Here is a 15,368-nt window from a genome sequence, read left to right on the forward strand (position 1 = left end):
AGCTAATTATTTTTTTTTTTATTTATTAAGAATATTAAATTTGGTTAGTTACCAAGATATTTATTAAAAATGCTTTCAATAAAATTGGTTTTTGCGAAAGCCGATTATTGCCAGCTTCGTGTTAACTCTTTTTTTTGTTTTTACCCAAAATACATAGTAACATATTGTCGGATTATCGCGTATTCACCTATATCTACGTAAATTTTAGTTGCACATCCATTAATGTCTATACATATATGCATCACGATACGAGATAGTCTCAAGGGGCTTTATCCCAAGGTATAATAAAATGCTCTTTTTCTCTCGTTATTTCTCTCATACACTCGCGTAAATTCTCTCGCACGACTTGCATGAGCGAGTTAAAACGATGGAGAAACAAAAAGCAATGTCCGTTCATCTGTAGGACTTCCGGGTCGATCGTGATCGATCGGAAAAGAATCGCAGGGGCTTTGCGCTACCTCCGATGGAAAGCCGAGGGTAAAAAGGGGACGTTTCTTGCCCCATCGCGGTAACAAGTTAACCGCTATCTGGAAAATGTTAAAAAATTTTCTTTCTTTGCGCAAAAGAGATCTGGACGAACCGCCGATTGCGCAGGTTTCTATACTACCGGATCGAGTCGTGTCGAATCGAATGTTTGTCGCGAATTGAGTCTTATCGGTTTTTTTAGAGCTTTAATGGCACGAGAAAAAAAAGCAGATTATACAATACATTTGCAGACTGATCGAATTTCAAATTTATTTAACATATTTCGTCTAATATATTATATCAAAATTTATACTTGAATATATATGATGGAAAAATACATCTTGAAATTATATAATTTTAATTTAGTTTTTATTATCGCGTATGAAAAAAATATTCCCTCTTTCTTTCTCTCGTGAAGAACCAGTGAAATATCATCTTTTCGAACTCATTTCGCTTTTGTAGAGGAGACTTCTATCAATTCTGCATGAAATCTAATAGGGTAGAAAACAATAAGATTGCCCACCAGTTTCGCTGAATTTTTACTACCGCGCATAAAGTAGATTGCTTGTTCTTTTCATTTTGAGGAAGAAGATGATGAAAATTGATTCAAGTGATTCATAAAAATATAATAATTTTTAAAAATTGCTTCTGAAAAATTTTAACACATTCTGTCCTGTCAATTTAACATTTAATTTTACGCGAATACTTTTCAGTGAAAAATAAATTAAAATTGATGATAACGAAATTATCAATCGAGATGTAGGAAGAAACTTGTCTCCATTCGTACTACTGAAAAATTTGATTAAAAGTTATCTCCGATTTGTACAGTATAAGTTATTAAATTTATTAAAGATTAAGTTCTCTCGTTTTTACTTTGTGTTGCATTTTTCATACTAATCTCATGTCTCTTACGCACGTAACGTCACATCTTACGAATTACATTTCAAAATTCTTTTTCTGCATTCGTGAAAAGCATGCTATCGAAGCGACTATCAGAAGTTTTCACGGAACATTTACTATCGTTTTTATTCGCAGCATCTTCCTGTCCTCGATTCATTCGACAGCTACCGATCGATCATTCACCCAATACATATTATGTAAGAGCCCATCAACCTGATCAATGGCACAGACGCGCCCACTATTTCTATGAGTATCAAACGAGGCGAAGAATGAAAATATGTCTATCGACAAAGCGTTTTGCTATTATCTATTGAAAATAAATTTAGCGTGATCGATATATTACGGATAAATTAAAAAAAAAATACAACATCAATTCTCAAAGTATTTTTATTTATCACTGATGAATAAAATTCTCTTAAAATATCTTGTCATGAAAACTATCTCTACAAAATACTCGTTACTTTGTAATTATAAATTCGCGTAATCGTACAGTTTATTATAAATTATTGACTAATCTTATCATTGTAATTATTAATTATCAAATAATTATGCGCTATTACTTGGTTATTAAATAATCAAATAATATGCTGCAATATATTAAATAATTAAATAATAGGTTAAGTTTATTATAAATATAATATGTAGATTATAGATTAGGATTTACTACGAATATCGAATAAAATAGTTATTTATTTCGATAAATAATTTTAATATTCAAAAGATATTAAATAATATTATAAAAGTTTTAGTTGTAATAAATATATAATTTTTGTCACAAAAATAATAATTTTTATTATAAAACTTTTAAAATCTCGTTCATTATGCTGTATATAAAACTATATATAGAAACCTATGATTAAAAGATCATATATGTATATATATATATATATATATGTATGTGTGTGTGTGTGTGTGTAAACATTTTTAAATACGCATCTGGATAAAGAACTTTTCGCCAATAAAGACGTCTGCATTTGAAAACGCAAATCTTCTCTGATCTCTGACGGTCATAAATCTCAGAGAAAAGCCACTTCCTGGATTTTCCTGGGCTTTAAAAGCGAATTTAAAATAGATTTTGCAGTAATCGCCTGGTATCCCGCTTTGTTCGGAACAGATAGCTACGACGAACAGATCGTGCACGCAATTCGGCAATCGCTCGAAATCTACCTATTGAACGATCTTAATTCACCGGTAATAATTAAAATTTTATTCATTGAAAAATATCCATCGCGTATCTGATACATGTATAAAGTACTGCATTGAAGGATTATTTCAATTTAACAATATCGAATATTGAAGTGTGCAACTCCATAATATAAATACATAAAAGCGTAATGATGATCGATAACGACAAACAATGGTCGCGCACAACATAAAGAGTTCAATATGAAGTGGTTATTGCGCTCGCGATCTGTAACTGTAATTGAAAAAAATATTTTATATGAGATATTCTCTTCTTTCGCGTCGTGTGTCTTGACAGTCGATTCATCGTGCGTGGTCTTTTATTCAAACCCGGCGAACACGCGTCGAGACGACGAGATCCAAAGTCGCACGCGATCGGTAAGGGAGGGTCTTCTAATAAATCTTCTTGCAATCCCGATCGATCGTAAATCGTCGAGCTACAAAGAAAAGCGAGCGTTTCCACCTGGTGGCACGGAAACATTGGATTCTTTTTCCTGGGCTTGAAAAGCGAGCCTCGCCTAGCGGCTGCGACTACGGGAGTGCGCCAGGATGTCAGGATGGCGTTTCACTCGCTCCGCAGGACGACGTATCGTCGTGGCGGCTTGTGCATAAGCGTGAGACTCTACCGTTTTATGTTCTCGCCGTATGCCTTTTAAACGGAATTTATGTTAATCCATTCGCCCGCTTTGGGAACATGTACCGCGAATCTACGGCACGAGGGAGGATATTTTTGGCGAATTGGATCGGGTAAACCCAGAGGATTAATCGCGATGCAGATATATGAAATGCACCGCAGCCATCGAGTAGATTCAAATTTGCATATAAAAAAAAAACTTTTGTCTAAAAAAGATATCTCGATATTTTCTAAAAATTAATTATATACTCTTAGTTTTTTTTTTTTTTTTTTTTTTTTTTTTTTTTTTTTTTTTTAAGCAGGGGTTATAGTAACCACACATTTAGGACACACACTTCACACAAATAGCAATATATAATAACTCGATATAATATATAATATTATATTATGATAATAATAATATATAATAATAATATTTTAATAGAATAAAAAAAATTTTACATATTTGGGTGAAGTTATTACTGTGATCGTTAATACTCTATAAAAACTTATTTAGAGAAATTTGCTACACTTAAAAATATTGCATCTTTTAATTTCTACTTTCATATTTTTGAAAGAAAAATTGATAAGTTCAAAGTTATTTGTTTGACATCAATGTTTACTCGAAGAATAAATAAAACCAAGTAATAAAGTTGAAAACTATTGACATTAAAATAATTACTAACGTATAATCTATAATAAGTATATTAAATAAAGAAAATTGAGTCACACACATTTAAGTTGCAAACATATTTAATCGTAGTTAGATCCGAGTAAATGAATTTAATGGGAATTTGATTTGTGAATGTATACCACATTTGATGCAACCAAGGAACAAGTTACAGCGAATTCGGAGGAAATTGGGAACATCAAGTTGGTCGAAATTTGAAGCTTTCACTGTCTCAATATAGTGATCACCTACAGTAATTCAGTAATCCTACACCTCCTGTAATATTTCACGTTAAATTAATTTATAGGATAATTCTGAATAGCATTATTAAATATCGCATATAAAAATTGATACATTGAATATAATTTATAGAATTTTATACATTGGATATTTGACATTTTATTAATTATAAAAATATAAAGGATTTATTTTTACTCCCAAAATATAAAAATGTTACATATTAATTTTAAAATTAAAACTAAAATATTGCAAATCAATTTTTAAAATTACATAATAAATGAAAACTTTGAAAAAATAATTTATAAAATTATAATTTATATAATGTTATAATTCTAAATTCTTGTAATATGACTTTTACGTATCGAGGATTCAGAAATAATCGTGAATGATATAATTGAACAGAATATTATACGCACTTTCATAAACTGATAAGATGTCTTAGAAGAACTTTGCACATCCAAGCATTTCTCATTCTTAATACAATTTAAGTGTCAAAAACAAGCTTCTCGAATTATAATTCTACGAAAGTAGAAGTAAAAGAAACAAAAGTAAATTCTAGCAAAATAAAATCCATTTAAAAAATTCAACGAATCTTTATAGAATATTTACTTATTGAATCGCTGAATCATAAGATGTCACGTGGCGTCTTTGTAATACACGACACGTATGTTCTTAATGACATGCTAAATCGTTAAAAGCTACCGGAGAACTTCATGAAATAGCGCACGGGAGGTTCAGACTCCTTTTCGCATAGGGAGAATTCTCAAGAATACGCTTACAAATGCAAATGACACAATACACAGTATAGAAACTTTTGCGAGACTTGTACATAATTCGAATCATACACCCATACATATTATATGTATACAACAATTTTTACACTATATATTTGAGAAGCATAAATTTTAATAAATCATAAATGCAATTTATGTTAATATACTATAAATTTATAAATTTACATATAAAAATTAGAATATATATAAAATCGATTATATATAATTTTTAGAGAATCATTGTTATTACAATAAACTTATACAATATCAGTTAAACCCCTTAAATATACGACGCGCGTATTCTTTTAATTGTTTTAACATTCTAAAAAACAAGGTATAATTTCTCTTTCAAACTTATTAAAAATACTTTTATTATTATTGCACTTTCTATACATAGTGACAAAGTATAGTGTAAAGGCTATTTCACTGACTTGCACATTTTTCGTCGTTATTATTTATATTATTGGCAGACATTTTCTGTATGATATAATACCGAAATCCGTAATTCTATTTCCCTTTGACTATTGGACAGGCGGTTTATTGCTAACGTAGCCTTTTGCGCGCAGAATCATTTTCGATATCACCTTTGACGAACGAAAGCGTTGTTACATCCAAAACTGAAAAACGATATATCATGTTGTGTTTGTCCCTTTTTAGAGGACAGCAACAGGAAAGAAGGAAAGTGAAGGAAAGAGAGAGAGAGAGAGAAAGGGAGCCGGAAAAAGATAGGCCGGCTCTTTTTCGCCTCGTGGAAAGCTGCCAACGCGCACAAGCATGCCTGCAATTTGTATAACGGCGTGCACCCATTGAAACCGATTCAACAGCCTGCCCGTAATTCCGGCCGTGACAACGTTTTGTCGCTTTACATTCAGTCCCTATTGTATATCAAACGGAATTAATATTAATCGCTAATAGCGGAAAATTAGAAAGCCCGCGATGTAAAGAGAATGCCGATAGAGAGTCGGTTTTACCTCGCGCGACGCCATCGATTTCTAGTAACTTTCAATAATCGCAGTTTTATGAGAAGAACGAATTAAGGCATCGCGTGCCATCTCCTTTCGAATATTCTATAAGAAGCTTCCTAAAGATGGATAAATAAATCAAAAAGGCGAGCTTTTCGATTGGCTACACGAGTTTGTTCTCCTTGGAAAATATACCTAAAAGCCTATTAATAATAAAAGCGACGACGGATATATATATATATTTTGATGTTTAACTAACGAGCAACTGTCTGTTAGCGTTTCATCATGTGCAACATGTGTGACAGGAGCTCATTTATCATCCAGGTTATCTTCCCAGGCATTATCTTCCTTTTCACATAAATGACGCATTCATTACAAAATAGATCTCGTTTCAGAATTATTTTATAATGTATTACATGGAAAAAAAAAATGTGAGTTTATTTTCTTTCAAATTGAAAACAAAAATCTCTGACAAATTATTGATAAGAGAGAAAAGATTTTATAAGATTCATATATAAAGTTATATAAAGGAAATTTGTGTAATAATACCCGTTTACATAAAATTTGCGAATATACACGGCAATTCACAGTTATTTAATCGAACATATTTGGAATATATATCCGACCACAAAGAGGCTGCTCGAGAGACGAAGAATTCGTTCTAGAAGTTTAGATACAGAGCGAGGGGCGAGAGAGAAAGTTTACTTCTTTCCCTCCTCCCTTGAAAGTGCAAATGCAACTCATCGCTGCAAAGCAGGACGGGCGTTTTCAGCTGCAACAGCTTGCCCCATAAGCCGTTGCTGCTCGTAGCGATTATAATTTATATTCGGTATATGTATATATAAACTTTCGCGCGCGTAATCTGCTTACGTTGCTCGTCGTCAGGACAATGGGAGCGATGTATGCGCGGAAGAAGGCTTAAGTCTCTTTGATTTTGCTATACGATAACGTTCTTCTTCGCGATAGAGGGATAAATCTTTTCAGTCTACGAAACATTAGCCAACGTTTGAAAACGTATACGTCAAGAGGTCAAAGGCTCTTTCAGCCGAGTACGCGGCCGAGCGAAACGAAATCGGTCGAAGTTTCGGAGATCCCATGGCATTAAAAAGATTTCCATAAATAAAGAGAGGAAGAGCGGACGCTTTATAAAATTTTTCCGTGGAAACCGCACAGGCTAAAACAAATCGGGATGTTTGCCTTCAAAACGAACGGAATTGTATAACAGAAGGACGAACATTTAGATAGACGATAATTGTGTTTGTACGTTATGTGATAGATATATTTTTGTACGCAAACATGGAAGCGTGTAAAGGGGAGATTAATCACGACGAAAATGGAACATATAAAGATACGGAACTGTTTAAGAATGACAAGATAAATAAATGGCACGGTGTGGACAATTATGTCCATTCTATGCGAGACATATATTATCCGATATATATCGCGATATTTGCACATCAGTTATCAACACGCGCGTACACTGATCCGCATACTGACATGTGTCTATTTAGTCATCACATTTTAGACTCAAAATTATTTTAGAAATAATATTTCAAAATTATGTCAATAAAATAATCAGTGTGAAATTAATACAGATCGATAAATTAAAGATTAATTAATAACCCTCGATACTGTAGAAATTTTTGTATCGGGATGTATTTTATTTAGAACCATAGACCACGAGATTAAATCTTTTAGATTAAGTTGGGGCTGTGTTTTTATAAATTAAAACGTGTGTTTTAATAATTGTTCTTTAATATGTATAATGCAAACACCTGGTACTTGTATAATAAATTCTAAACCATGAAAATTACCAGCGAAAAGTTTAAGGAATATAATTCCACAAATAAATTTCGATGTCGTCGGTGAATACCTTTCTCTCTCAATACGCCGTACGCACAACGGCACAATGAGAAATGGCCGTGGTTTATTGTCTGCCGCGAAAACTTACACCGAAAGCCTTTTCAATGGAAAAGCGCGGAGAAAAGTTTCCTATTTTTTGTACTTTCTTTTTTTTCTCTCTCTCTTTTCTTGTTTTTCTCTCACGAGAGCAAGATAACGCCTACCGTCGTTGCCGCCGACGCGACGTGGCTGCTGCGATTTCGCTGTGCAGACTGCAGACGCGGTTACGACACGGTCGCAAATGAAAGCGCCGCAGATGCAGTTTGCAGTTATGTTCGCTCTCGACATGTCACAGACGGGCCATTTACAGGAACAGTTTACGATATTTCTAGAGCAACAGCCGAAATGTGGGCACGAGTACACAAATGCGAATAGCAAATTGTTGATTTTAAAAATTGTGGTTATTAAGCTTTTTTTTTTCCCCCCCGCAAAATAATAAATGTTTTTTTGTCGATAATGTATTATATATTAACGTAGATATATTGTTTAAAATTAATTAGTTATGGGGTGCAAATTATGTGGAAATTCGGGAATTGATATACGTTCTGTGAGAATGTATCTGGAATCTAAAACATTTTGATATATAATCAAATCGATTCTCTCTTATTCTCTGTTTAATATTGAAAAAGTTAAAAAAATGTTATGGATTTGGCTGTAAAATACGATATGTATCCGAAATTATATTTTAGGTTTCCCTCGCGATTTTTTTTTAGGTCTTTATCCTTCTACACTTTTCACGTACGGATATTATTTTCATCGTCACTTTCTATTCTCATAGATCGTAAACAAGTCGGATTTTTTCCCCTGACTCATTGCACGACTGTAGAATGCAACTCAAAGGAGTCCTATTGAAAGATGAAGAAAAGAGAAACGTCTAGAACTAGCCATACGATAGGAGCCTTTGATAATAATGTAGCGTAAATCCAGTTCGTGCAGGGGATATGGGAAAAGCTACGAGAAAGGGTGGTCTTTCAAACGTTAACTCAGCGTCATTGAAACGAAGAAACGAGATAGTTTATGAAATATATGAAGAAAAACTTTGTTACGGTTCCATTTTTAAGAACGGTGACAATATATCTTTGCAATTCGCGTTGACTTTTTTTTTTTTTTTTTTAATCTATAAAAGAGGTAAAAGAGAATAAAATTACACAAAATCGAAATCTTTCATTAAATTCATGTTTATTTGGAATTTTATAATATAACACGATATTTTTTCGCGTTGAAATAATCACTGTAGGAAAAATAAAAATTACGATTTAAAAAATATCGCAATTTTATATGAATAATTTGTATCTATTGAAACAAGAGATGTACAGATTATTTTTTACATACGAGTTTTAATCTGATTAAATTCATGAAAGACTATATTTTCACTCTTATATATTCTTTTGTTTCTTAGGAATAAAAATATTGCCCAACTATGTCAAAGCATTCCTAACAATTTAAGCCCGAGAAGAAAATAATAATAAAAGAGTAATTAATTTAATATCTTGCTACAAAATCTCGGTATACAAACTTTCAAGGAAGCTGGTCGTCAGCAACTAACTTTGTCGCGTGGTATTGATAATAATTGAGAAAATGAAGTTTTAACTCATTAAAACTGTACATTATAAGAATAACTTTGTATTAATGTTTGTGATATAAACATACGCTTAACGATTTAAAGTTTTTAAGGTAATCTGCACAATAGATATTTTTTTATAAGATTTTATAAACTTAAAAGCGATAAAGAATTCAGGAAATATTGTTAGCTAAAGTTACGACGATTTTTCTTAGACAAATATTTAATGATATTTTAGGATTATCGATCGCCACTAATGTATACTTAGCAAGTACAGCCTACGTTAGCGTATGAGTAACCTTGTTCCATTGAAATAACGGGTCTTGAACACGTCGATTTAATTCATAACGACCACTTAATGCACCCTGCATGAAGCTCTAAGTCGACATAACTTTGATAACATTCACATATGTTGACAAATCAATATATATGGCAATATTATAAAACAGTATTGAATTATATATATATATTGTACAGTATAAGTGATACAATATAAAAAATTCGATACTGAAGTAATTTGAATACACGTATCTAAATATCTTAATTTGCTGTGAAATCTGTTTGGATTAATCTTTATTATGATTCTTCTCTAGAGAATATTTATGACTTTATTTAAAACAATTCAACAATTTTTATAGCGTTATGCACAGGTGGTACTTTATATACTGCTACATATGATGGAAAGTTATGCGCGTAGGAAAAAGTGATTCATTAATTACGTAGCTAACCTCGTGGGATTGGAATTACGAGTCTTGGACGCGACTATTTAAATTATGACCCGCACTTAATGCACTCCGTATGTAACTATATAAGCTGAAGCGGCTCAACAACTTCGTAGAGGCAGCGTGCCAGGAACCTCGTAATTGTTTTGAATTAACGATACTTTAAGCTGCGCCCAACTGCGAACCATTACGCGATCCGTCCATAACGATTGTAGGTCCAATTGTAATACTTGTGTACAGTTAGATCCTCTATATTAAAAAGAAAAAAAAAGGAAAAGAAAAAATACTGCTACATCCATTAAAATTATCTAGATCTGTATTAATGACGTTTGTATTTTGATCCATCTAATTGCTTATACAATCGCTTTTTATGTCATGCAAATTGAAAGTGACGGTTCGTGTACTAAAATGTAAATTTGCCATATGTCCATTATCCGGTGAATTAAATTTTGACCAAAATTTCTTTGCTAAAAAAGAACCAGTTGACCTGATTTTTGAGACCATGACACACAGCGTCGTTAAATCTAGTTTGATCAATGAACGCGACATGTTGCATACATACACACACACACACACACACACACACACAACACATGCACACGCATGCATATATAGAACGGAGCATGTACATCGCGTATGTAGAAATAAAATCGATGTGTACCAAGTTTAATTAAATAGCTTCGGGGAATATACATTTAATACATTAAAAACCGAGTCGATCGGAAAAAACAAAAAGGAAATTGAGTTCCGTTTACATTTGAGCGTAAGACAGAGACTCGGAGTTTCAGACTAAATATCATTAAACTAACGAGCTTTCTTCGTTTAAATATTTTTCTTTCTTCCTGTGCCTCTTATCTTTCATTCATGAACTTTGATAAATACGATTTTAAAAATGATACTGTCATATTATTAATATCACAAATTTATCAACGACGATCTCGCTATATCCGCTACATCCAAGTCGTACTTATCGAGATCTGTCATTTCGAGTTCAAGTTTTTCAAGTTTTCTGAAAATGTCGATAATTAAAAAACTTATCTTTTCCATAATTTTCATTACGTGTTTTAAGCCCCCGTGCATCGAACAAAATCAATATAGTTTATAAATATTTTAAATTTATTTATAATGCGTTTATTGATATATATATTAAACAAGCGTGTTATGTTAGAGAAAATTGGTGACCATTTATAATATTGATAAAGTTTATCTTTATTAAATGCGGAGAAAATTAAATGAAATAATTAATTAACATGAAATAATAATCACAATTGCTACGCGGCAGAATACTGAAAATTACGTTGATATACATTTACGCGGAAGTTAATGGCGCATTTGTATAATGAAGAGCATTCTTCTTCCCGAAATGCAAAATTGCCGAAAGTTGTATTAAGACAAATGTATGCCGAGCAGCCACGAATGATGCTTATGACACGCCAGTGAATTATCGGCGAACATCACGGATAATGCTTGTGACGGGAAACATATTAAAAGCCTGATATATTATCCTCTTGCTCATATAGACGTTTTATCCAAACATCACATCTTAAGTATCGGTAAAAAAAATCTAGATGCGTTATATGTCGCAAAAGTTACAAATCTTTCATAATTATTCTTTTCAAATGCACGCTCTTTAAATTATAAATGAATGGCTATTAAATATATTTCCTCAAGAATCATATACCTAATGTAAGAGTTAAATTTATATTACAAATGATAACAAATAGAAGAGAGAACAAAATGCTTTAATTATATATAATTAATATACAGATCTTTCTCTCGTAATTGCCATTGTATTTCAAACGCGCGATCTTTAAATTATAAACAAACAATTATATATTCTCTAAACATTCTCTACGTATCGAGATAAGAATTGAATTTTAATTAGATTTATTAACAGATGTATAGAAAAATAAAAAGTCTATAATTATATATAATATACTAGACAAAAAAAAATATACATATATTAGAAACTTTCTATAAACATACTTCTATATTAAAACATTTTATATATAAAAACATTATTGTTATTTATACGTGCATGTGTGTGTATGTATGTGTATGTATGTAGAATAAAGTGACAGCGAACGATGATAGAGACAACGCATATGTACCTTCTCGAGATCTATCTCGTCTTGAGCATTGAGGTCCGGGCATTTGAAGACTGTGTTCGCACCGATGCCGTTATCGCCTCTAGTCAGACCGACAAATACCAACACTAGCACGCACCACTTCATCGTTCACCCGTTAGAGACGCCGAACTAATTAAGCGCGATCTCTACAAACCCCAATTACGACAGGCAATTAATATAGCAGCCCTTGCAACGCGGACGTTAAAATTTCAACTTTTGTATCGTTTGTAACGCTCTGATGACGTAAATTCTCCGCGCATGTAACTCAGTTACATCTATTCAACCGTATCACCGTTATCATTAACCATGTGATACGCTTTAAGAGGATTCTTCTGTCACGAATATTCAACACTTCATATTTTTCATACCATAAATATCACCATTTTAAATTATGTTCTAAATCGATCGATGTATCCTCTCACGAATATGTTATTTTTATTTTTATTTTTATTTTTTTTTATTTTTTTTTTATTTTTTTTTTATTTTTTTTTATTTTATTTTTACTTTTTATTAAGACAAAACGCTCGTCTGTAGCAGCATCGCGGATATTTGTCGCTTTAAGTTAACCGAGTCACTCTGTCCAGCTATCTTTCTCTCTTACTCTTTCGATTTATACTCTACTCGTTACTATCACTGTCTGCTCGTCTATCAAATTTTCGATGCGGAAACGATTTAATTGAACACCCCCAGCGCCCTTAGGCCGCCCCGCTTATGGCCCGCGATGATCGATGCTTCTTCAGCGCATCGTGCTTGATCTCTCGCAATATTCCACCGATTCCAATTTTCTCCCACGATTTCCAACAAAAATTGGGATAGGACACGCTTGAAAGAGCGCGGCAATATCGAAAGTTTTACGACTGTCGCTTCTTCCAGATATCCATCCTAGATCGACGATTTATCGATAGTACACTCGAAATTCCTGCTTTTTATTTTACCGCAAAATAATTTCGTTATTTCACAGTAAATCCGTATCAAGTGATTATATTAATGTCGCTTTTGTCAACATATAACGATCGCTCCGAGACGTTCGAAGGATCGCATGGAGATTTGGTCGCAGATAATATTTCATGGAAGGTAATTTTCCAAGAGAGTATCTTGATTTTCTTTCGGTAGTAAAATCTTCGATAATCGGACTGGATGTTTCCGCCAGACGGACAGATCTTCGAAGATAATTCTCCGGAGAAACGGACAGAAATTCCGTGCTGATGTAATCGGGAGAGCTTCGGAGGCGGATTCCGCAATTCCGCGCGAAATGAAGTTCAGTTTCTCTCACGGTATCTTCACCGGATTGCACCGTCGTTTTCAATTTCCGTTTCGTTCCTCGTGACTGCGAGCGAGCCAACTTCCCTTCCTCTCGGACGAGACTCGCACAAGATCACGAGTATACTGATATTCACCGGCGTCACAAAAGCGCCACGTTAATTTTCGCGGTAATGTATAATTTAAACGCGAAACGCGATTCGTAAAACGTAGCTATGCGCGCGATAATCGCGTTCCAGAAGGGATGTGTGCGCGACGAAGTCGGAGGGCACTCTGACGTTCGCCTGCGCTGGTCCTCGTTCGGTACGGCCGTTCGTCCGTCCTCCGTCGACGACGCCGGAACGAACGGAGAGGAACGAAGAGAGAGAGAGAGACAAAGAGACGGATAGTGGGGATAACGGGGGATAACGAGACTGAGGGCGAAAGAGCGAAGGATCGCGAGGGAATCGGAGAACGGAGATACAAACTGGGACAAAGTCAACGGACTGTTATTTCCCTAGAAATGCCGTGAAGATGATGATCGTTTGGATCACCTACAACGCGGCAAAGCTGCTCTCCGGTAGCAAGTTACGAGATATAAATGGAAAGGGAAATATTTATAGATCTTTAAGATCCGCTTGGAATCGACCCACGGATTTTTTGTCAAAATTGACTAGAACGTGTAAATTGCAGGGGATCCGAATTCTTGTTAAAAAAGAAGACGTCACTTGCCTTTCTTCTAATCTTTAAAATATAATTACATCTTACAAATAAAAATGATCTCTTATGTGTGTGTGTGAGAGAGAGAGAGAGATCTATTCTTCATATAAAAAAAAGTGTAAAAATAAATAAGTATTTTTTTTTTTTTTTTTTTTTTTTTTTTTTTTTTTTCCTTATGAAATTTCTACAGATTTACTTTTGAATAAGTTGACACAAAGTGAAATATAATTCACCGCGGAGTGATAATGCTATTTTAACTTATCGCGGATAAAGTGCGCGCGCAAGTAGCACATTATGAGATGTAAATGCGAAGTTCCGAATGGAAATAGAAGCTCTCTATCTGAGAAGCAAAAGAATGTGAAAAGGGAGGAGAGAAAATTACATATGTGAGAAGGAAATTTTACGAATATTGCCTTCAAAATTGCAACTATGTCGAGCTTCGAGTTTTCTCCACGAAACTTCCACTTCGAGCTTTCAACGATGCCATCAGAATCATATCGACCGCACCAAGCATCTTTACTCCCCGAATAGAGCCACAATGGTTGAATCAGAAAACGAGATAGAGTTTTTGGTTGTCCAATATCTTAATATCTCACGCCTCGTTACACTTTATCGCTTAGAAAAATTGAAAAGTAGAATTGAGAGCTTTATCATAGAGCGATTATCTCTCGGAAACTATACAAGATGATACAATCATAATTAAATTCTTTACCCTTTCGATATACAACAATCTCTTTGGTCTCTGACATCAAAAATTATATCGATGATTTTAAAAGCTTTTTTTTTTTATTCAATTTATTTAACTTTATTTTTATCTTTATATTTATTTGTTAGAATTATCTAAAAATTTATATTTGTAATTCTGAATTTTTTTACGAACGTTCCTAATATTATATATTTACATTCCTTTGCATTAGATTTTTATTCGTAATGTTTTCTATAAACTCACATAAATGCAATGAAAATAATTCTTTTATGTCTAATGGACGTAATTACGCAATCACAATACACAAAAGAGAGTATCTCAATGACAATTGTATTCGGTTGTAATTTCATGATATGCGGCGAACAATGCCAAAATGCAATGGAAACAAAAAGGCGAGAAAATGCTGAGACAACGAAAGATTATGAAGAGATGAGCGCGCAAAATATAAGCAATAATAGAAACGAAGGGAGACAAGGAGAGCATTACACCGGAAACGGCGAAGGAGAAGCTCGCAAATAAAGATAATAAGACACGGGGAGGAGTGGACCGCGAGAGAACGGAGGGACGAAGACGATATCCCTCGC

The 15,368-nt window shown here is 33.5% G+C and overlaps 1 protein-coding gene across 1 annotated transcript in view; it reads right to left on the reverse strand.

The window, feature by feature from the left end:
* Positions 1-12,588, reverse strand: part of LOC138945280 (uncharacterized) — a 52,764-nt gene extending 40,176 nt beyond the window's left edge. The window contains exon 1 of the mRNA XM_070316701.1: positions 12,102-12,588. Within this exon, the coding sequence (XP_070172802.1) occupies positions 12,102-12,224 (123 nt within the window). The 5' untranslated portion in view covers positions 12,225-12,588. The remainder of the gene's footprint in view (positions 1-12,101) is intronic.
* Positions 12,589-15,368: the final 2,780 nt, after the last annotated feature.

The sequence above is a fragment of the Polyergus mexicanus genome, unplaced genomic scaffold, assembly GCF_030449975.1.
Source record: "Polyergus mexicanus isolate NDT 795.1 unplaced genomic scaffold, iyPolMexi1.0 SCAF_1, whole genome shotgun sequence".
In the NCBI taxonomy this organism is placed as follows: Eukaryota; Metazoa; Arthropoda; class Insecta; order Hymenoptera; family Formicidae; genus Polyergus; species Polyergus mexicanus.